The 23846-nt window shown below is 34.3% G+C and overlaps 1 protein-coding gene across 2 annotated transcripts in view; it reads right to left on the bottom strand.

The window, feature by feature from the left end:
* Positions 1-6688: 6688 nt before the first annotated feature.
* The window catches only part of SHOC1 (shortage in chiasmata 1), an 85135-nt gene continuing 67977 nt past the window's right edge, over positions 6689-23846 (bottom strand). Inside the window, exons 19-26 of one of the 2 annotated variants that reach the window (XM_007449771.1) lie at positions 22950-23067; positions 21670-21781; positions 20058-20179; positions 15836-15929; positions 11751-11882; positions 11136-11285; positions 9513-10476; positions 6689-7016 (exon numbers count right to left, since the gene is read on the bottom strand). In XM_007449771.1, the coding sequence (XP_007449833.1) occupies positions 6916-7016; positions 9513-10476; positions 11136-11285; positions 11751-11882; positions 15836-15929; positions 20058-20179; positions 21670-21781; positions 22950-23067 (1793 nt within the window). In that variant the 3' untranslated portion in view covers positions 6689-6915. The remainder of the gene's footprint in view (positions 7017-9512; positions 10477-11135; positions 11286-11750; positions 11883-15835; positions 15930-20057; positions 20180-21669; positions 21782-22949; positions 23068-23846) is intronic. The other variant, XM_007449772.1, reaches the window with a different exon arrangement.

Genomic DNA, 23846 nt, shown 5'->3' with positions numbered 1-23846 from the left:
CTATGAAATGATGACTAGTTAATTTTATGTATAACTTTTACTAAGTGAAAGCCTACCAAATTCTCTTTCCAATAGGGAAGAAGTCCGCTGAGGAATGCTTTCAAGCACCAAGTGATGAGTGACTGCCTCCAAACCTCAAGAACACACTTCTCCAGCCAAATGACTTTTAGATATTTCACAGGACCTTTCCTGTGGCCTAGTCCTTTAGCCAAAATCCTATGGAAATTTATGAGTTTCTACTCAAGGAAACTGGGTGAAGGAGTAGATTTTAAATAATAATGGCCTGGTTCTTTGTTGAAGTGCTTTATACTTAAACAAAAACCTTACCACCAAATATACCAAAATACACCTCTTTCATTAAGTGAATTACTATTGTTTCTATACCTGGAATGTTACATATGTTTTATTTACTACATGTTTACATTTTGGGAAGGAAAACAGTATTGTTTGTTAAAAAATTAAATATTTGTAATTTGTTGTTCCCGACTAAGAGTTTTATACCATAACAAAATTTGTTCTTTTCTCATGAATTTATAATTTCTAAATGAAGACAAGCAAGTATAAAATTAGGGGAAGAATGGGCTTTATTAATCAAATGATGTCTTGATTTTTCTAAATGAGAAGATTGTTTTATTTTTAACACTAAATATGGGAGCTGTTTCTTAGCAAACTTGTTCGAAAGGATTAATGTTGTGTTGTGTATTAGATTGCCCCATCCTGTATATGAAGCAGATTTGACCTTTGTCTTCTTAAGTTTCTCTATTTTATAATGGTGGTTTTACTTAAAAAAATACTAAATTATTTCATGTCTTTAAAACAATGTTTAAATGTGATCTACAGAATATTGCAAATGATTAAAAAAAAAAGTGATGTGAAAATATTACAACCTAAGTGAATTCTCAATGTCACAAGTGTTTTTCTTTGATGATGTGCCTTTGATTTAATTTGGGACACTTAAAAGAATACTTTATATGTGTTTGTTATAATCTTTGAAGAGCTTGGAAATAAAATTTCTGCTTAATTTCTGCTAATGACAGCAACATTTTGTGTCTGATTTTGTTTTAAGGCTTCATAGATTTTGTTTGCTTGTGAGATTGAGTGCTGGAAGTGGGAGGTGAAATTTTTGTTTACAAGCCCTCACAGAATTTTGTGAAAAACAGATATATGTATAACATGCAGAAATATCTCAATTACTGGCAACATTTGCTCTTTGAAATAGCTATGTATAAATCCATAAATAAATAAATGAGAATATATTTGAACATAAGTAGTGTTATAGTAGAGAATGTAGAAGTCATAAGATGGAACTTCTTTTACTTCCGGCCACTAAACTTCCAAATCTAAGTGATCTGAATCCCTTCCATTCGATCAAAATTCAGGTGTCCTTTTTTCTAACGCTCTTATTCTGTGGATCCGTTTCACCTCTGAAATGTCACACTATCAGTTAGCCTTTTTCTCCTTTATCTTCACCTTCTCTACCGCATCCTTTTATCAGCATTTAAACATGTTCCATTCTCCATCTTAACAACAAAAAGCATTAAAAAAAAAAAAATCTCCATTAAAAAATAAATTTTTGGGACTTCCCTGGTGGTCCAGTGGTTAAGACTCCATGTTCCCAATGTAGGGGGCCCGGGTTCGATCCCTGGTCAGGGATCCTGCATGCTGCAACTAAGAGCCTGCATGCCGCAACTAAAAGATTCCTGCATGCCGCAGCTAAAAGACCCCGCGTGCTGCAGCGAAGATCCCGCGTGCCGCAACTGAGACCCAGCACAGACAAATAAAACAAAAAACAAAAACAAAAAAACAACAAATTTTCAGCTATACAAGATGAGTATATCTTAGAAATCTACCGTTCAGCACAGTGCCTGTAGTTAACACTGCTGTACTGGATACTTTAAAATTTGGTAAGAGGGTAGATTTTATGTTAATTGTTCTTATCACAAAAAATAATAAGGCAGGAGGAAACTTTTGGAGGTGATGTGTAAGTTTATGGCATAGATTTTGTTAGTGGTTTCATAGGTGTGTACGTATCTCCAAATTCATTCAGTTGCATATGTTAATTATGTAGAGCTTTTTATGTGTCAGAAAAAATCTCTTGATTTCACTTTCCATTTGGCAAAAACTTGGTAAGATAGTACAAGAAAACTATAGACATCTTACTTATGAGTATAGATACGTCTTAAATATAAGCAAGCCAAGTTCTGTAGTTTATCAAGAGAAGATACAACCTTACAAAGCTAATTCAACATAAGCACATCTATCAATGTCATTAATTACATGAAGGGTTTAAAGAAGAGAATGTTTACATCATTTCATTTTTTCATCTTACTGCATTAGCTAAGACTTCCAAAGTAGTGCTGAATAATAGTGGTGATAAAAAGTATTTTGTTTGTTCCTAATATGCTGAATGCTTCCACATTTCACCATGTAATATGAAATTTGCTGTTGATTTTAGTAAACTGTCTTTATCATCTTTAATTTCCTTCTCTTAATTCACTTAGTTTTTATTCAGAACAGCTATTGGATTTCATCAAATGACTTGCTGGCATAAACATTTAAGAAGAAATAATATCTGTATTTATGGATTATATAATTTTACACTTTGAAAACTCAGTTTAGTAAAAGAAATACTTGAATTTGTAATATTACAATTTGGGAGGCTGGCTGGATACAAAGTATATATAGAAAAATAAAAAGCATTTTCTACACTGACAATAGCTAGTTAAAAATGGAAATGGGCACAACTTTGTAAATCAACTATAATTTTAAAAAATAGAAATGGAAACTATCCCATTTCCACTTTAATGACAAAACTATAAAAAATACTTGAAAATACATTTAACAAAAGTGCAAGAATCATAAAAGATTTTACTGATGTTTATAGAACAGGGTCCAAATAAATTTCAGGATATTAGGACAATTTCATTAAAATGCAATCTTACTAAAATTTCTATAAATTTAGTGGAATTCCTATTTTATTTTTTAAGGGAAACTGGTTAAAATATCTAGAAGTTTATATGGAAAATCAAGTGTCCAAGAATAGCTTTTAAAACTGTGCATGTGGGCTTCCCTGGTGGTGTAGTGGTTAAGAACCTGCCTGTCAATGCAGGGGACACAGGTTTGAGCCCTGGTCCAGGAAGATCCTACATGCCACAGAGCAACTAGGCCCATGTGCCACAATTACTGAGCCTGTGCTCTGGAGCCCGTGAGCCACAACTACTGAGCCCATGCACCACAACTACTGAAGCCAGCGGGCCTAGAGCCTGTGCTCTGCAACAAGAGAAGCCACCGCAATGAGAAGCATGTGCACCACAGTGAAGAGTAGCCCCCGTTTGCTGCAGCTAGAGAAAGTCCGCACGCAGCAATGAAGACCCAATGCAGCCAAAAATAAAAAATAAATAAAATAAATAAATTAAAACAAAACAAAACCATGTGTGTGTGTGTATGAAACATGGGAGGGTGAAACTTGCCTTACCAGATACTAACTTACTTTGAAGCTGCTGAATCAGAACAATATGACTTAAAAAAACAAAATATTCAAAACAAAAAATTCAAAATAAACAATATTATTGTAGTATAGGACTAGACAAATAGATGATTGGATGGATCATAATAGTTCAGAAATAGACCTGACTTTTTTTTTCTATTCAGTGGAAAGTGTAGTTAATTTAACAAATAGTGCTGGCATTATTGGCTATGCATTTGGAAGGAAATAAAATTGGGCCTGTATTATACTATGCAAAAAAAATTCCACATAGGTTAAAGAAAGGTGATAAAAAAGCATTAGAAGAGGGCTTCCCTGGTGGCTCAGTAGTTGAGACTCCGCCTGCCGATGCAGGGGACACGGGTTCGTGCCCCGGTCCGGGAAGATCCCACATGCCGTGGAGCGGCTGGGCCTGTGAGCCATGGCTGCTGAGCTTGCACGCCGGAGCCTTTGCTCCGCAACGGGAGAGGCCACGACAGTGAGAGGCCCGCGTACCTCAAAAAAAAAAAAAGCGTTAGAAGAAAAATTAGGAGAATAGTTGTGTAACTTCAGGGTAAAAAAGGGCTTCGTAAGCAAGGCAGGAAACCCAGAAATCAAAAAAGAGAAGATATGTATACTTGATGATCAAATTAAATTTAAATAAACAAGCAATTTAAATAAATAAATAATTTAATTAAGTATGGAATTTAAAATTCTTGTACGGTAAAAATGATAAACCAAATAAAAAAGCAAAAGACAGAAAATGTATTTTTTTTCAGCTTTCATTTTGGATTGCTACAGTTTGCACTCCCCATCCCCTCCAACCTAGGCTACTCCATTTATTAAAATTGTTGGATACTTTGCTTTAGGGCAGGCTTGTTATTTGGGGAGAATAACCGGGCTCTTACTGTGAGAGGCAAGGCGTGGGACACCCTGGTGTTGATCCTCAGGTGTACGCTGAGTCTCACTGACGAGGGAAGGAGTATCTTATGTCCACCCACAACTGGAAGGGACAGCTGATGTTCTGAGTCCTCCAGTGTTTGGGCTGGGCCTAGGAACTTGGGGGTACTCAAAAGCCCTCAAAGGTGAGCATCACAACTACCAGTCATAGATCTAAGGGCAAGTAACTCCCCTTAGAACATGAAAAACCTCATGGGGAAACTCTCTCAGATAATCGAAGTTTCCATGGCAAGAGCCAACCTGGGAAGCTAGGCCTATTCTAAATAATTCCATGTGATATGGTGTTTGGGAGAGGATGTTGGAGGCTGGACTGACAATTCTGACCCCCTAACAGGACCTATCCAAATCCTTCAGGCTTCTCCTATGGACCAACCCAATCGGTCATGTGACAATCGCTCCCTGGGAGTGCTCTGCTGAAGCAGAACTCATTTATTTTATCTTCTGTTCCCAGGCTACCAACACAAGACTTGCCTCCCAGTAATACCTCTGATGGGCAACAGCACTAGAGGCTGCTCCAGACCCAGGCAGAATGAATGTGTCCTTAAACACCATTGAGAAATACAGGCAGGAGGACGGATGCTTTCACTCTATTTGGTGAGGAAGCAGGGGGGTGGGTGTTGATAGCTTGGCCTAAGCTTGCCCCAGTCTAGGGCCTGTAAAGAAACTCCTCTCCTCTGCAAGCTGATTAAAGATGGGATCAAGGGACTTCCCTGGTGGCGCAGTGGTTAAGTCTGCCTGCCAATGCAGGGGACACGGGTTCCACCTCTGGTCCAGGAAGATCCCACATGCTGTGGAGCAACTAAGCCTGTGTGCCACAACTACTGAGCCTGAGTGCCACAACTACTGAAGCCTGCGTGCCTAGAGCCCATGCTCCACAACAAAAGAAGACACAGCAATGAGAAGCCTGTGCACCGCAACAAAGAACAGCCCCTGCTCGCTGCAACTAGAGAAAGCCCAATGAAGCAATGAAGACCCCATGCAGCCAAAAATAAATAAGTAAATAATTTTTTTAAAAAAAGGTTTTTTTAAAAAAAGATGGGATCAAGGAGATCCGCAAACTGGTAAGACAGCCTTACCTTAGTTTAGGAGAAATCCTGCCAAAACTTTAAGAAAGCACAACAGAAATTCCAATAAAATTTCCAGAAATAGTTTCTCTTTGAAGTCTCCACCCTCCACATACCCAAGCAAAACCAAACATCCTATAAATAAAAGTGTAATAAAAGAGTAAGAGAGTTGGTTTAAAGTCAAGTTAAGCCAGTTTCAAAAAGGAGGACGTGATTAACAGTATCAAACACTGAAGAGAAATCAAGTGAGATGTCTGAATGTCCTTTGGGTCTAAAAAGGTAGAGGTCAATTTTGGTAGTAACAGGGTGACAATTTCAGAAGCCAGGAAAGAGAGTGAGAGAATGCTTGTGGTCTTCAAACATTTTTGCAAAAAGGATGTCCCAAATCTATGTACCTCCATTTTAGAGTTGACATGTAAAAGTTTCATCAGAACTTTGAATAGTTGCAAAGAATAAAATTTTATTAGAAATATTGGCATTTTAAAATAAAATTATTACATCTTTCTTTTAGATGTATTCAATGGAATACAAATACTATAGTAATTAGAAACCTACAATCATCCATGTAAAAATATACCAATTATCCTCCCCAAATGTTGTACCAACAATACAGGAAAGCGTTCTTTCTCCCATATGCTGATACTGGAATTCTCAAAAATTTTGCTGATCTGATATGTGAAAAAGCAGTAATTTATTGTTTTAATTTGCATTTGCCTAATAAATAATGAAGATGCATATTGTTTCAAATGTTTATTGGCTATTTTTGTTTCTTCTGTGAAATATCTATTCATATATTTTGCCCATTTTTCTATTAGGTTATCTTTTTTCCTATCAATTTGTAGGAATTCTTTGTATATTAGGAATGTGTGCCCTTTTTCTGTCATGTGGGTCGCAAATACTTTCTCTTAGTGGTTTGTTTGAAAATTTTGTTTATGAAGACAGCATTTAAATTGGAAGTTCTCTAACTTCAATTTTGCCCTAGGTTTTAACTGTCTTGGTGGTGGAGGGTTGACTGTGGTGATCTTCACTTCTGGACTCGGAGGGTCAGACTGAGATGGAGGCTCATTTCAAAGGCTTTTGCTGGAGGAAAGGTGGAGACAGCAGGCCCTTCAGGAGACAACAAACAACACTTTGATATACATCTGGCAAGGTTTTCTATTTCTCTTAAAAAAAAAAAAAAGGCTTTTCATGTTTCAGTGAATCTGGGAGCTATTTGGATCTTATAACAATATTATGTTAATTAGAATACTTTACTTACAAAGATATAAACTATAAGGCAAGATATATATTATGAAAATTTAATGTAGAAACACCGAGAACATCAAAGAACAATTGCATTTTCGTTGATATATGAGCAAACCTAAATCATTTTATTACTGGTTTATCATAAAAAAGAATAAAATGTGGCATGCAGCACTAACCTTTCGTTCAAAAAAACCTCAGACGAGTTTGTCCATCACGTCTACCAGGGACTTTTTCATACACTAGACGTCGTTTTTTGAATGGTGGTAGTTGTGAGCATGTGAAATCTGTTAAAAGGAGAAAAAGGAAAACCATTTTATTGCTGATAATAATACGTGTAGGTATTTTTTTTCCAGCTGTTCAAGTGGATCCTGTCTCTTCATCATCTATTTACAAAGTGTTAAAATTTCCAAACTGAGATAAAATAATTATTAAAAATTACATTTTTTTTTTAGCATATATGTGCTTATTCTTAAAGGCCCAATACTGATTAGTGTCAGATACATATATTTGTATTTGTATGCTCATGCCTTATACAAACAATTAAATCTCCCTGGATCTAAGACTCTTGCTTTTAAGTTTTCCTTCATTAAGCCTGTTTCTTAATGCATATCTGTAATGTTGTGAAATTTATCCTGAGCTCTGATATATGATAGGTAGTGATCATGTATAGACTCATCTTTTATGATTGTATTATATATGACATGTTAGCCTGAAATATTCTAGATTTGGATACTTATGGAGATTGATTCATTAAATCAATAAAAAGGGAGGCTAAAATATTTAAAACAGTAGTAATTATTCCTGGCCATATAATCTCAATGGCAAGAGTTGGATGCCTTTATAAGCAAATTCGAAAGGCAATGCAGGGCTCCCCTGGTGGCGCAGTGGTTGAGAGTCCACCTGCTGAGGCAAGGGACGTGGGTTTGTGCACCGGTGCGGGAAGATCCCACATGCTGCGGAGTGGCTGGGCCCGTGAGCCATGGCCGCTGAGCTTGCGCTTCCGAAGCCTGTGCTCTGCAACGGGAGAAGCCACAACAGTGAGAGGCCCGCGTACCGCAAAAAAAAAAAAAAAAAAAAAAGATTCTTGTTAATTGTTTGAATTAAGTTATTTTATAAAAATGATTGCAAAGTGGAAAAAAGCAATATTTTTAAACCAACATTATTTATACGATATATGATTTTAAAATATATTTATAACTGAATTAATGAAATATATTTATGAATGAATATGAATGAATTTATGAATGAATTTATGAATTCATTATGAATGAATTTATGAATGAATTTATGAATGAATATAAAATATAGGTAGACATTGACTATTCCATCTATATCCCTAAAACCTTAAATACTAAAATTTATTAAAAAATAATTTCTGAGATCTTCTCATTGAAAAAATGGGTTATCTCATACATTGGGATGCCCTATGTTAAAAAAATATACAGTAATTCACATGCTTAATTTGTTCCAGGGTGGTAAAAAGATGAAATTTTCATCCAGTTCATTTATGAAGCCAGAATCACCTTCATGTCAGACTGTTATGGAGTACAAATAGAGCACAATAAATTAATTTCATTATGAATGTAGATATGAAAATCAAATAAATATTAGCAACCATATTTAATAGCATATTTTAAAAAATCATTTCTTAAAAGCCAATTAGGGGGATATGGGGATATATGTATACATACAGCTGATTCACTTTGTTGTACAGCAGAAACTTTAACACAACATTATAAAGCAATTATACTCCAATATTAAAAAAAAAAGCCAATTAGGTTTATCACAGAAATGACAAAAATGATTATTAGTAAACCTGTAAACATTTACATTAATGTCAACAGAGAGAACATGTTTGATTTTCCCCAATAGGGACCAAAAAGAGTTTGAATAAAATTCAGCATCTATTCCTCACAAAAGTTCTTACAAAACTAGGGATAGAATATTTTCCCTTAAAATCAGGAACAAAGCAAATTATGACTATTAAATGGGACCAAATCCAAGTTTTGTGAGTCTGGGACTTAAATATAGTTTGAGTGTTCCTCTTTTAATAAAACAAAGAATATAAGATTTTCTGGGCCCCTTCTGGCCTCACAAAATGGCCTGGGCAAAAGAGGAGTTTTGAAGCTTCCAGCTTCTCCTTTCTTTTTGTTTTTTCCCCATCATAGTAAGCCCACCTTTGTATGACCATCAGAACTTAATATTTTGTTCTAAATGCTTAGGCCAAGGCAATAAGAAATAACACAGAAATAAAAGGTATAATTACCAGAAGTGAGAAAATAAAATTGTTCTTTTAAAAAATTGATATGACTAAATGTTCAGAAACATCAATTGTAAAACAGATAGCCAATAGTAGTATCTATTTAATAGGATTGTCAAAATTAAATAATCCACATAAAGGAAATATAATAAGTTCTTAATAAATGTTAGCTCATTAAATATCCCTGCTTGACAAAGAGGCTACTTTTCTAATTCACTAATTTCTTTATTTAATCTTTGTTAATTTTAGTCTTCTGCTTGACTTAGATTTGTTCCATGTTTTTACTTGTAACTTCTTAAGTTAAATGCTTAGTTCATCTAAAGCTATGAGAATTTGACATATTTTCTTTGCCTTTATTTTCTTAAAAGTCTATAATTAGAATTTTGATTTTCTTTGATGCCAAAGTTATTGAAGATTCTTAAGTGTAGTAATTAAAACAAAAAAAAATTTTAACTTGGAGATGAGTCTATCTTTTAAAATTACATTAGAGAGTAGTTTTATCAACTATAGACAGTATTACCTGTTAATGAGTTCTTGTCTCCTGAGTTAGATGAAGATACAGAGTGCTTTTTCTGTCCTAAACATTTTCCATCTCTTTGGTAGAAATAAAGACTGTTGAATTCTTTTTGACTTACATTAGAATCAGAAGCACAAAATAAATCCAAACTGGGGATGGATGGTAATTCTTTCCAGAAAGTCTTTTTAGTCTCAGCATTTGAACTTTCACATATGAAGCCTTCTAACTCATCCGATAGACATTTTTGCTGATTAGTGAATAAATTATCTTTCTGAGAGGACCATTTGTCACATGTATTCTGCTCTGCACCATACTGTAAGTTGAATGAGTGATTCTGTTGTTGCCATACATTTCTTTTAAAGTTCCAGTGAAAAGGAGATTGAGAACCCTCTAGTGAAAAGACAGGGGCAGACAATTCTTTATTTGTAGGTCCTTTTGCTTCATGTGTTTCCTTTTTCTGATAATTTATAAAGTTAGGGGTAACTCTCTTCTGAGTGTCAATTGGTGATATCATGGTTTCACAATTCATTGCTGTTAGACCCAAAGAAAAGACATCTGACTCTGAATCATTCTGGTTCAGAAAGGAACTACCAGACACATTCTTTGCTTCTATACTAGTCAGGAAAGAATTATTCTGCATTATGTTAGGGTTACAACTGGACTCTTTCCAGTAGCCGGTCTGATTGTAAGAAGTCACAGGTGGTAAAATGCATGGCATTTCTTTTAGTTTCATAAGGGAAGAGTTATAATTTGAAGCAGCGTTTGTGTCTTCATGCACTGTCTCTCCTAAGTCTGAATATTGGTAATATTCATTATGCTCTTGAATGACAGAATCTGAAGAGCCAGAAGCTGAAGTCTGAGAAGTAAAGGCACTAGTTTGAGTCCTATTTTCCTGAGGTGATGAAATTTGAGGTGATTTTGTTACAGAAGGACTAATCTTGAATAAGGAAGTGATGTCACAAAAATGCTAAAAAAATTTTAAAAATTAATTAATATAATAAAAATACAACATAAACATCAGTCAAGTAAATATAAGTGATGACACTTATCTAAATGGAAATAAGGAAAAATATAAATAAGTAGTCCATCCAAAGGTATTATATTGATCCATGTAGTGAGAACATAACTTAATTAGGCTCCATTAAAAGAAAAACATTGTAATTTGCATCTATTTTCTAATCACTTAAAATAAAATTTTTAGTTACACAATTTACATGAATACCATTTCCTTCATAAAAATTAAAGAAACTTACTGATAAGGCTAAAGTTCTCTTTAGCTACTACTATAAAGAAGGGCTTCAGGATTATTTGGAAGAGATAATGTAAACACATATGAATAGAGTGTGTAATTGAATATCTGTGGGCAGTATAACACTCCAAAATGATTTGAAGTGTGATAAATGATCTGTACAGAATTATCTATATAAGATAGCTTTAAAATATATAATGTGACTGACGACCAATGAGAATTCTGTATGAAATTTAGTTTAAGTAAATCATTTCTTTGCTCTGTGAAGTCCAAAACAAACTTGGATAACTTCATTTTGAAAACCCTTATGGTAAAAATAGATACTCAAATGCAAAGGAAATAAACTCATAGAAGAATATGGATCTCAAATAGCTAACCTTTAACACTTTTTCTGGAACTTCAGGTAGGAGTTCCTGAAGTTGACAAAGAGTTGCTAATAGTATCCAGTTCAGTGAAGGTCCTTTATTTAACATGAGCTGAGCCACCAACGGATTAACACTTGGAAAATCAAGTAAGTACATTTCTTCCTAGAAAAAAGCGTAAGGAATAATCAGCCAGTGTTTTTTTCTTACTCTACTCACTCCAGCAGATTAAAATTTTTGTTGTTGCACCTACCACTCAATTTGAGATGCTTGGGGGAAAAAGTATGGCCAGGAGGAAGGAAACTTGTTTGTCAGTAAAGATTCATACACCCAGAATTGGGAAGGATCTTAAAGTTCATTCAGTCTAATCACTCATCCAAAGAGACTCATTAGAGTCCATTTCCTTCAAATGACAATCGTTTTATCTAATGACAGCTCTTCTACCTTTCAGGGCAGGGTTCCCCAGCCCCCCCGCCCACACAGCAGGAGGTGGCAGAGGGCCAGCGAGCGAAGCTTCATCTGCTGCTCCCCGTAGCTCGCATTACCGCCTGATGCTACCAGAAAAAGAATTCAAGTACATGTATTTATATTTGCTTTGCAAATATCTAATTTATATATTAGGAAATAAACCTTAGATGGTGAGGCTTCAAGCCAGGATTTATCCAACCATTCATGAGGATCCCTCTTCGAGGTCATTAAATTGTGGTCAGCAATTTGTCGAATTAGCAGTGCAGTCTCTTCCACTCCTGGGGCAATTAGAAGCTAAAATATATTTTTTATGTTAAATTATAGGAAATACTAGGAAACAAAATATATCACTCAAAGATTGTTTGCAATTAGGAGAAAAAAAAACCCAGAAGATTCTAATCTTTGTACACTATTTTAGATATAATTTACTAATTTATCTATGTGAAATCCAGTATGTTTTATTTGTGAGGACAAACAATTTATTTTCCTTCTTTAAATATGATATCCTTGTAGTTTCTAATTTTTGGAACTAAATTGTTGTTCTTCACTTCCATTTGGCATTTATTAATAAAGTCTTTCAAACATATTTGGTGTTTTATCTCATCTGTATTAGAAAAAAAGCAATTTGGATGTCACTAGCAATGATTAATATTTTGCTTTTTCTAGGTTAAACTTAATAGTTCTCAAATAAAAATAAGAATTAAACAATAGTGCAAGATTTTTCAAAAACAAAGTTGAAAAATAAGGATATTTACAGATTAATTTGATGCTGTATTCAAAAAGAAGAATATGTTCTGATTTAGAGTATTCTTGGAATTGTTCATCCAATCTTGGCTTATTTGATGGTAAGATACCCCTGCCAAAAATGTGTGATGTGTGTGTGTGTTAAACTTAACTCTAAAAAGAATTTCTTAATATCTCCTACTTCCTGTCTGTCTCTTGTGTTTTCCTCCATGCCCTTCCCTCTTCTGAAATGCCAGCCTTTTCCTTCCCCTTTCATTTCTATTTTTATCTTCCTCTTCGTCTTTTGGCTTTGGTTGAAGGAAAGATAGTTCATGGGTTAGCAGTTTAATGTGGATAGAGAACACTGCCCTAAACAATCACATCTTAAAAATATGAATATTCTGTCCTGTAGTGGAAATTTAAGAAACAAAGACTGTGCAAACCTCACAAAATAATTATGACATTTTTTTTCTTCCACAAGAATAACAAATACGAAACTGCTAGCATATACCTGGCATGCTAAAGAAGGATTTTCTTTTTATATGATATATATAGAGTACACAGAAATACACTGTTTGATTCCAAATTTATTTTATTAAAAGTTTTGGATGTTTTGAGAAGATTTGAGACTTTTATTTAAATATAAATTTTATTTTAAAGGGCATAATTTTATAATGGTAATGAATATTACCTTAACTTAAGGGTAAGGATTCTGGAGCTCATGGCTAGACTTTGGGAGATTCAAGAACCCCTGCTAACATTGTTTTCAAAAATTTGCATATGTGTGTATCTATGCATTTTTCTGCAAAGAGAATTCATAAGAAATTTAGAGAATTTTTTTTATATTAGAGTAAAATATGGCATGACACTACTAGCTGTATTTTCTTTTAGTTTAAGAAATGTACTTAAATTTCTTAATACTCCCTTTATGGCTAGGCTCTCCAGATGCTTGGAAATAAAAAAATAATCCAACCTGATGGATTTTTTTGGTCTAAGAGGCCAAAAGCCATATTACTAAATGTATTCTAAAATAATACGAGTCTAGGGAACCCCCTTTAATGTCATAAGGTCATCAAGTTAGGAGAATGGGAGGCTTGAGTACTAGTGATACATTGATACAAGAATTAGAGCAAATTAATCACCTTGTTTCTCAAATTCCATGGAAAAATGGACATACTTTTAAGATTATTATGTGAACTTGAAAAACTTTTGGAGTAGTTTGATCCAGGTGGGAACAAACAATCCATTCCATTTCATTTGGAATGGATTGTGCCTGAGCAGTACCTCTTATTTCATCTCCAAATGCCTTCCTTGGAACATGTCCTCTGTGGATCATGTCACTGTACCTGAATAGGGTAACTTTCTGGTATCAGATACCCCATGTATAGATTTTTAAAATGATTTTCTAAAGCATATTTTGTATATGACTGCTTTCCATTAGCTGAAGAGAAAAGAGGCTGATTAAGTGGTAAAACCTCACTTGAATGAATACATGAGACAAATTTATATTTATTTAGGTAACTTTTCTAAGAATTTTACTTCTATGTTTAACATGCATCACAGGATCAAAATTATCTGGATTCTATTTCAAATAGATCATTTGCTGATTTTCTTAACAGGTCCTGCTTTCACTGAATTCTATTTGGTAGATGTTTGTTGAATATTTTTACTGTGTACAAAACACTGTGCTAGATGTTATAGCTTTTACAAAGAAAAGGGCCTAGTTCTCACCATCCAGGGTGGATGATATATGAACAAACATCTCATATTATAATAAAGGTATAAAGCATTATTAGGAGGATGGGAGGAGAGATTCATCTTGAGAGAGTATAACTGGTGCAAATTTTTTAAAGGAGGTGGTATTTGAGCTGGGTAGAAAAAGTCAGAACTATGAAGACTGGCAGTAAGGGGATGGGGAATAGTATTTCTGGGGGAAGCCAGGACAGAATCAGATGGCTGAGAGGTGGGGGCATATTCAGGAAAAGGTGGGTAGGATGATGTTAAAGGAAGGATTACTAGGGGTCAAATCATGGAGGAGTTTGAATCCACCTGAGGTTAACTCTATTTTGATGAAGTAGGAAACTACAGAAGGTCTTTTGAGCACAAAAATTCAATTCAACAACAAATATTTATCAAGAGCCTACTACGTAGGCTGTGTGCTTGGTGCTAGGAAGACAAATATGAAAAGCATGTTCCCTTTCTTTTATGCTTACAGTCTAGGGAGTGAAATATTCACAGCTGTATTTCAGAAATGTAATTGGTGTCAATATACATGATGCACAGGAGTGGGAAAAGAGTAGAAATAAAGAGATTAATTAGGAAGTTACCTTAGAATGCCAAATGAGAGGTCAAGGCCTGAATTTAGGGAAATAGCAATGGGAGTAGAAAGGAGAGGCATACTCTAGAGACACTGCAGAGTTAAAAGGAAGATTTAGCTACTGATTAGATTAGAATAGTGATGCCATACTAGGTGTAAAAAACTAACAGAAACCTTAATTAAAATAGAGTTGGAAGACCAGCAGGAGGAGCTCTCCTGCCCTACCATGATAGTACAATTCAATAGGAAGAAAGACTTCCTATTCTTTCCTAGCAAGAGCTCAGCCAATAAGAGGCTGTCACAACTCAGCCAATGAAAAGTCACTGTACTTCGAACTCTCAACTCCTCAAATGGACTCTTTGTTTACTATAACCCTCGCAACTTCCTTTTCCCATCTTTAAAAGATTTCACCTCACCTTGTTGTGCCCAGACTTGCATATGGCTTGCCATGGTTGCAGGCCCTGAGTTGCAATTCTTTGTTGATCCCATATAAACCCATTTTTGCTGCAGAAATAACTGGTAGTCTACTTGTTTTAGCTCAACATCAAGTTTGGGGGAGGATGAGAAGTTGTGTTTTGGACATGCAGAATTTGAGGTACCTGCAGGATATTCATGGGGGGATTTCCAGAAGAATTCTAGAATATAGGTGCAAACCTTAAGAAAAGTTAGAAAAATTTTAAGGATTTTCTTAAAAATGAAAGCTAAATTTGTGGGAATGTCTGAGTTTATCAAGGAAAGAATATAAAGTGATAACAGTAGAGGACTTAGCCCTGAATTTTGGGGAAATATATAAACTTCAGAGTGGGACATTGAAAAAAAGCTAAGAAAGGAGACTGATTAGAGATTACCAAGATATTGCTCTATTCATATGTCATAAGATTTCCATTTTACAGCAGATAAAAACAGTATGTCTCTCATAAGTGAACATTTTTGATCAAGGGATATTTATTTTTATTCATATCCTGACCTGTTTCAAAAAATCTAAGTAGTAATGAAGAGATAAAATATGAATTTAAATTCATTAAAGGCTTTTAGAGCAGAAATTTAAGTGGAAAGAATATTTGTTAATTTGAAACTGTTCTTTATATGGCTTTTAAGTGTTTTTTAGTTTACCCATTTAATGTTTCTTCTCACTGGGCAGTTGAGTTTCAGATTTCATAAATTTTGGTTTATGAAAAATACAAACAAACATATGGAAAAAGAATACCTTTACATCCAGTTCTTCTGATTTTAGCCCAGATGAAACCAAAGCTGCATAAATCAAAGCTAGGTGATGAAGTGTCTTTTCTGTAAGATAGTACCTAAAAAAAATTATATTATTATATTCTACTCATTTGATGTCTGACTATACTTACTAAAATTCATTTTATTTTTCACGTTTTATAAAGTTTTTAGAATAACCGGGCTAAAACAATGCTTGTGTGGCAGACTCATTTTTTTGTCCACTCAGCACTCTTTTGTAAGAACAGTTCCACCTCCATTCTTCAATAGTACCGTTAAATCTAGGAGATGCTGAGTGTGTGTGTGTGTGTGTGTGTGTGTGTGTGTGTTTAGAAAAGTTTAACTCATCCCCTTACTAGCCCCAGGGATGGCTATGTGACTGAAGCCTAGCCAATTACCTGGCCAAGGTATCAGGTTCAGATATGAACATATGATATGAACATATGACCAGAGCCAGGATAACTAGAATCCTCCCTGGGTCTTTTCCCTGAACTGTTAGAAAAAACACTCTTTTAAATGATCATTATATGACGTGATAGAGGTGTTAACTAACACTAAGGTGGTAATTATATTACAGTATATAAATGTATCAAATCAACAGAGTGTACTCCTTGAACTTACACAATCTTATAACTCAGTTATATCTCAGTAATTTTAAAACACACTGCTCTTTTCCTGTCTATAGTTATTAAGCACATCAGATGTGACTTGAGCTGTGGGTAGATATTCCTACTATCTTTATCCACTTTAAGTACTCCAAGCAACGAAAAAGAAATTTATTGGCTTATATTACTAAGGAGTCCAGGAGAAGACATTTTTGGACCCAGGGACTCAAACAATGTCATTGAGACAATGGCTCTCTTAATCTCTTTGCTCATCTTTCCCCTGTTGGCTTCTTTCTCAGGTAAGCTCTTTTCAAAAGAGTGGCTGATAAGAGAGACACACTGTGCCTAAACTGTTTGTTCAAACAATGTGGTTTCTACTGAACACCTGCTTTCTTTTTGGAATCTAGAGTTTTGATTCGTGACTAGCTCTTAATAAAAGCCCTGGGCACTGAATGTCTGGAGAGTTTCCCTGGTAGACAACATTTTACAAACGTTATCACATCTCGTTGCTGGGGAAGTTAAGCATGTTCTGTGTGACTCTCCTAGTAGAAGACTCTTGGAAGCTTCCTCCTAGTTTCCTCTGGACTTTGATCCATGCCCTTTCTCCCTTTGCTGAATTTGCTTTGCGTACAAGAATATTTTCAGCGCTGTGAATACTCCTAACAAATCATCAACTTGGGGTTGTCTTGGGGACTCCTGACACATTTCCTCAAACAGGAACTAATGACATGAACTACTAAAGTAATTAGAAAATTTTATTTTGTGTTTTCAATTCTCCTCATTTGGTCAGTTGACTAAGATACTTTAAAAATGTTCCAATGATCTAAAAATATGAAACCGAGATACCTAGAAGTCTGAAAAGAATTACATTTTATAATAATATATTATTGTGAATAAATGATAATTCATCCTGAACACAAAACAATCTCAGAGTGTTACATAATTAATTTTTTTCATGAACATCTGGATAAAAATAAGTGTAAATTTCCTCTTATTATCTCTTGTTCTTCAATTGCACCTCTAGGTGGATACCAATCTAAAAACAACTTTAAAAAATTTCACATCAATTATTTATCCAGAATACTTCCAAGTTCTTGATAAAGCTTAAAATGCTTTACAGCCTTTATTAATCTTCAAAATGAAGATTTTAGACCTGAATAATTAAAAAAATATCTTTATTGGAGTATAATTGCTTTACAATGTTGTGTTAGTTTCTTTTGTACAACAAAGTGAATCAGCTATAAGTATACATATATCCCCATATCCCCTCCCTCTTGAGCCTCCCTCCCACCCTCCCTATCCCATCCCTCTAGGTGGTCACAAAGCATCGAGCTGATCTCCTTGTGCTATGCAGCAGCTTCCCACTAGCCATCAATTTTACATTTGGTAGTGTATATATGTCAATGCTACTCTCTCACTTTGTCCCAGCTTTCCCATCCCCCTGTTAGAACTGAATAATTATTTTAATTTTTCAGTTCTGGTAGAAAGGAAAAACTATGTTAAGTGACTACTAGAGGTTATTGTTAATAGAGGAAAGAATAAGAACCAAGCTGTTTGTATTCTTACATTCTAACTTACACTTATCCTCACATGATAATAATTTTATACAAAGAGCTTGGTACAGTAAGATAAACAAAAATGGAGTCAAACAAGAAAGTCAATAAAGGAAAAAAATCACACAGATAATGTAATGTTAAATAAGATAAGATATCTGTACTTTATCTAATAACTAAAGAATATTTTTGAAACTTCTACTATGGTGTGGTATGTGTAATGTAGTATTGTAGAGATTAAAAAAGTGAATAAGACTAGTGTGCAATTTAGTTGGGAAGATTCATTCATTCAATCAAGGAGTATTTACCAAGCATCTATCATATGAAAGCAATGTGGTCATTGCTGTAGGGCAAGTGCCCCAAAATGATAATACAAAACAAAATACGATAATATCAAAGATGAGGAAAAAACGGGGAGCTAAGGAGTTTGAAGGTTGGAAAGGTTACAACTAAATATCTGTTTATATGCATGAGTGGGGGATACTGAAGAAAGGTTAAATAGAAAAAGTAGATAGGTCCTGAAAAATAGGCACAATTTCACCAGATGGAATAGCTGGAGGAAGGAAGGAATATCGTAGGAAGAGAGAACTGTATGAGCAAAAGTAGAAGTAGGAAAGCAAGGAGGATGTTTGCAAGCCAATGAGCAGAACTTTTGATTGAAATGGAAAGCAGTGAAAAGTAAGCCTGAAAATATAGGTTAGGATTATATGCCGAAGACTTTGAATATTAGGGTGAGTAGTCTGTATATATTCAGTAAATAATGGGGAAGTCAGTGAAGGTGTTTTATCAGAGTGAAATAATAAGAGCCTGGTTTTAGGAATATTATTTGAGTGTATGACAGATTATGGAGAGTAATGTTGAGAGTCATCTGGAGGTAGGAAAACCATTTGTTATAATAGTCCACATAAAATAATGAGAAACTGAACTAAGATGTTTGTAATATAAATGGAGCGAGGGGAGAGATGAAAGTCCCGTGGTTGAATCTATAGGATTTGTTTTCCAGTCTTGATGACTAAAAGAAAGGCAATGGTCATAAATAGCTAAAGGGCAGAAAAGAGGAGATACAGTTTTGGAGGGAATAGAGAATAAAATGAACTCATACTATGTTAACTTTGAGAGCCTGTGGAATATCAGAGTGGAAATATTATATAGAAAATTAGAGATATTATGTCAGGAAATTCAAAGAGAGACTGCAACTGCAGATAGAAATATAATAATTATATGCAGAAAGATGATAACTGAAGCTATGGGAGAGAATAATGGACAAAATAGAAGAATAAAAGAGATTTCATATCTATCTGGAGACCGGGACAAGGAAGAAGAGGTAAAGACAGAGAAGAAGTAGAGAGGTAGAAGATCAAAAACATTGACGCGCCATGAAACTGAAGAGTTTCAAGGCAGAAAGCACTCACTATAGTCTTAAATACTTCAGAGCAGTGAAAGATAAAAATATTTTTGGATATGATCATAAGAAAGTCACAAATGATGAGTAACATCTGAGAGATAGAGATCAGTACAGAGATAGAGAAAAAAGCCAGATTGCAAAGAATAAAAGGAGAAAGTGAAAGCAGTACGTTCATAAAATTTAGAATGAGGGAAAGGAGAGACATATAATGATAATTTGAGCCAGTGTCTTGGCGTGGATTTGGGGGGCAATTTTTCAGTTAAGCACATCAATGAAAGAAAGTATAGTAAGATGCTAGTTAGTTGTTATATCTAATAAAATTTTAGAGAGAAGTGATTTAAGAATGACATTTTTTAACAGACGAGTCCAGAATTAAAAATTAATAAAAAATGAAACACTCACAGCAGCAATTCTTAGTGAGGTAGACGGGGGGAGCATGACTTGCACTGACTGTCCAGGGGAAATATATCATCTCCAAAATTCCGATTTGTTTTCCTATGGGCATGCCTTCACCTTGAGAATCCCTTACTTAAAGCAAACTAGATGAGCAAGAGGAAAATGTACATAGCTACTTTTATTCGAAGAAGAAGATGGAATAACTTAAAAGATATATATGTGACTTTGGATGGAGACGTGTTTACTTACTCTGAGTTTAATGGTTTTTTGGCATATAAAATTATCCAACAACAGCTGTACTGGAATGATAATGCCATCAGTCTCATAATGATATTGTCTGATGCCTTCTCACAGTTTAATTCTTCTAGGTCCTACCAGAAAATAAATAAAATAAAAAGATTCACTAGGTTGACCAGTTGTTACGAAATTATTGTTGCCATATTTCTAGAATCTATGATATATAAATTATAACTTGAGAAGAAGCATGGGTATGGGTTCCCATTTTATGGAAAAATTAAAGTCACACTGGAAGTAGTAGGGGAAAAGCTACAGTAGTTGTAAAAAGGTTAATGATAGCCTCAGCAAGGGGGGTTCATGAATCTCCCAAAGTCCTAGACATGAAGCAAGCAGTCTACAGAGTGCTCCTATCTGAGCAACGTTCCTTGTAGACAGGGATCTGGCTACTCTTAAGGACAAAAACCCATGGGATAATCTGCACTTAATGCTTACTTAAGGAAGATGATAAAGCAGCAGTTAATGGACTTACAGGAATGTCTTTCTAATGATCTAGAATCCCTTTTCTCCTTTAACAATATTAATTTTTGATAAAGTGAATAATTCAAGAAGTATTTTATTCTAACAGTAAGTTATGTAAGCATGGATTAAAACAGTTTTCCCAAACAGGATTTCCCTCCCACAAATAACTGTTATTTAATAACCTTAAATATGCAAGATACAATATTCCATAAGAATCTTTCTAACAGAGCTTTTTTGTTTCCATCATATAATTCTTTTTTTTTTCTTGCGTTATGCGGGCCTCTCACTGTTGTGGCCTCTCCCATTTGCGGAGCACAGGCTCCGGACGCGCAGGCTCAGCGGCCATGGCTCACGGGCCCAGCCGCTCCGCGGCATGTGGGATCTTCCCAAAACGGGGCACGAACCCGCGTCTCCTGCATCGGCAGGCGGACTCTCAAGCACTGCGCCACCAGGGAAGCCCATATAATTCTTATAGTATTAACATTTGCTTATCAAATCAGACTTCTACCTTACCATAATACGTGCCATTAATTTATACTCCATACCATCAAACTGCTTTCTGCTCTCCACTCTCACATTATTAAATTAATTTCTTTGTAATTTGTACTCCAATCAAGCAAACATATCAGGGAGATTCATACATCTTAAATTCTAAAATATATGGATTTTTGAAGAGATTTTCTCTCTCTTTTTAAAAACTGACTAATTTATAGGCAATCCCCACTTACTTTAGAGGAAACCCCATATTACCAATTACAGATTAATATTTTACCTCCTTTTAAGAAACACAGTGGCTAGAATTTGATTTTTAAAGTTTGCAACACTATACTTATTCTACAAATGTATTTTAAAAAAGGTCAATACATAATATTAAAGATACTATATTTGCTTTATCTTCTTAAAGTATGTTAAAAATTACAAGGCATTGAAAAAGCTTGGTAATAGCCATTTTCCACAGTGATGATTTTAGCACTTATGGCCCATTTGCAAAGTTTTGGAAGAAATCATGAGTAGGTTATAGTTAAGCTCTCTAAAGCTAATAGATTACATGGTTACACATGTATTTTAATATATTTGATTTATATTTTTTATTGTATAGTTTTACCTGCAAAATTATGGTGGTGTCCTCATCAATTGTCACCACTACATAATGCTCTGTACCTCCAAAGAGTTTCAATGACTCACTGCAGCATCTCTCCACCAATGTGATATTATATCTGTAAAATATCATATTTTGGGGGGACAGATGGCTAAGAAAAATTCTTTAAGAAAAACTGTATTGTCCTCCTGCATATTAAATTATTTGAACTACTGTTCAAGTTTCATACCTCAATCTATTCTACTTAAGAAATTTGAGGAATGAAATTATGAATTATTCCGTTTATGACAAATTAGTTGAGATATGTGTTGCCTTAGGTATTTTGCTAAATATTACTGTACATGATACTATTATAAATGTCTTTTGTTTGTTTGTTTGTTTGGGTTTTTTTTTTTTGCCCGCACCCACGTGGCTTGTGGGATTTTAGTTCCCCTACCAGGGACTGAACCTGGGGTCCGGCAGTGAAAGTGTGGAGTCCTAACCATTGGACTGCCAGGGAATTCCCCTATTATAAATGTCTTGACCAATTTATTCTGGCTCCGTAAGTAATAATTCATGAAATTAAAACATTGTGTTATGAGACTAAAACATTCTGCATTTATCAGAATTTTTTTTCTCCTGAAAAGTTGCCTAGATTTAAACTATCTTTTATAAGCTCACAGTTTTCTGTGAATGCCTCACATACAAAAGTATGGAAAATAGATCTGCATTTTAACAAAGGTCACAGCATAATTATCCTTCCTTGATATATAGCCCAATGTCTAGCCTTCCTGTGACAACTTGTATGCTATGATAGTGTTTTAGATCATTTAAAAATGCTCTGTGTTGGTATGATGTTAGAAGTAAAGGTCTAAAAACTTAAGAATTCATTGAGAACTTCATAATCTTGCTTCCTAGTCAGTATTTAAAGTCCTCTAAATAAGAATACTCATTCTCAATAATATCAATGACCCAAAAACATGACCATGTAATTCACAGAAAACCCCCCCACATAAAATCCTCATATTTTCTGGTAACAAAAGAAATGCAATTAAAAATGAATTGAAATAATAATTAACTATTTTTTCTCCACAAAATTGATATATAACCAAAAAAAGACAATATTCAATAATTATGATGGTGTACTACAGGGAGAGAAGTATAAGTTGACATAAACTCTGGAAAACTATTCCTATGTGATATAATTCCAGGCTTGAATCAGAAAGAAATAGTGCCACATATATAGCATAATATTTAGCCAATTAGGGTATATATATCTTTCCTAAGTTATGAAGTCAATAACTTACTTGGTTTCTAACAACTGAAGTATTTCTGGAGTATTAAGAAGTCCTTCAGATGCAAAAAACACATATGGAATCTGAATTTCCAAAAGAAAACCACCAAAACTATCCAGCAAGGTGCTTCCTAAATATGAAAAAATTTATAAATATTTCTCTTTTTTCTCATCCCTCGGTTCTTTCTCTTTTTACTAAACATGAGAATAACACGTGTAAGCTCAAGGAGTAGTATAAAAATAAAACATATTCATTGTAAAAATATGAATTCAGAATAAAGAAAGGTCTGAAGAATAAAATAAAAATCATGTTATTCTACTCCTAGAAATAATAGTTAATAGAATTTATTAAAACTACTATATACTGAAAACAGAGTTTAACACATACTTCCACACTTTTTCTATATGTTTGCTTGTCTATACTTACACATGTACATTCACTTGAAAAAATAAGAAAAAGAAAAAACAGGATCATACTCTACCTGAATGTTAATATCTGCTTTATTCAATTAGTACATATTGGACATTTCCTGTGTAAATATATATACTGATTTACATCAAAATTTAAAATTATGCACGATAATCCATAGGGAATGCTACAGATGAATAGGAAAAAGATCATATACCTCAACAAATAAGTGGACAAAGGACATAAACAGGCAATTTATAAAAGAATGGCTATACAAGATCAATTCACTTATGAAATGGTATGGATAATCAAAGAAATGCAAATTAACACAACTATAAAATATTATTTGCCTCTAATCCTTTCAAAAATTTAAAAGATTAATAATACCTACTCATAGTAAAAATATGAGGGAAAGGATTCTCTCACACTTTCCACATAAATATAAATTGGGATAGAATTTCTGAAGCTATTGGCAATATATAAATGTGTGTATACCTTTGA

The sequence above is a fragment of the Lipotes vexillifer genome, unplaced genomic scaffold, assembly GCF_000442215.2.
Source record: "Lipotes vexillifer unplaced genomic scaffold, Lipotes_vexillifer_v1.1 scaffold230, whole genome shotgun sequence".
NCBI lineage: Eukaryota > Metazoa > Chordata > Mammalia > Artiodactyla > Lipotidae > Lipotes > Lipotes vexillifer.
Note: the sequence above shows the minus strand (reverse complement) of the source record. Positions and strands in the feature narration are given on the sequence as shown.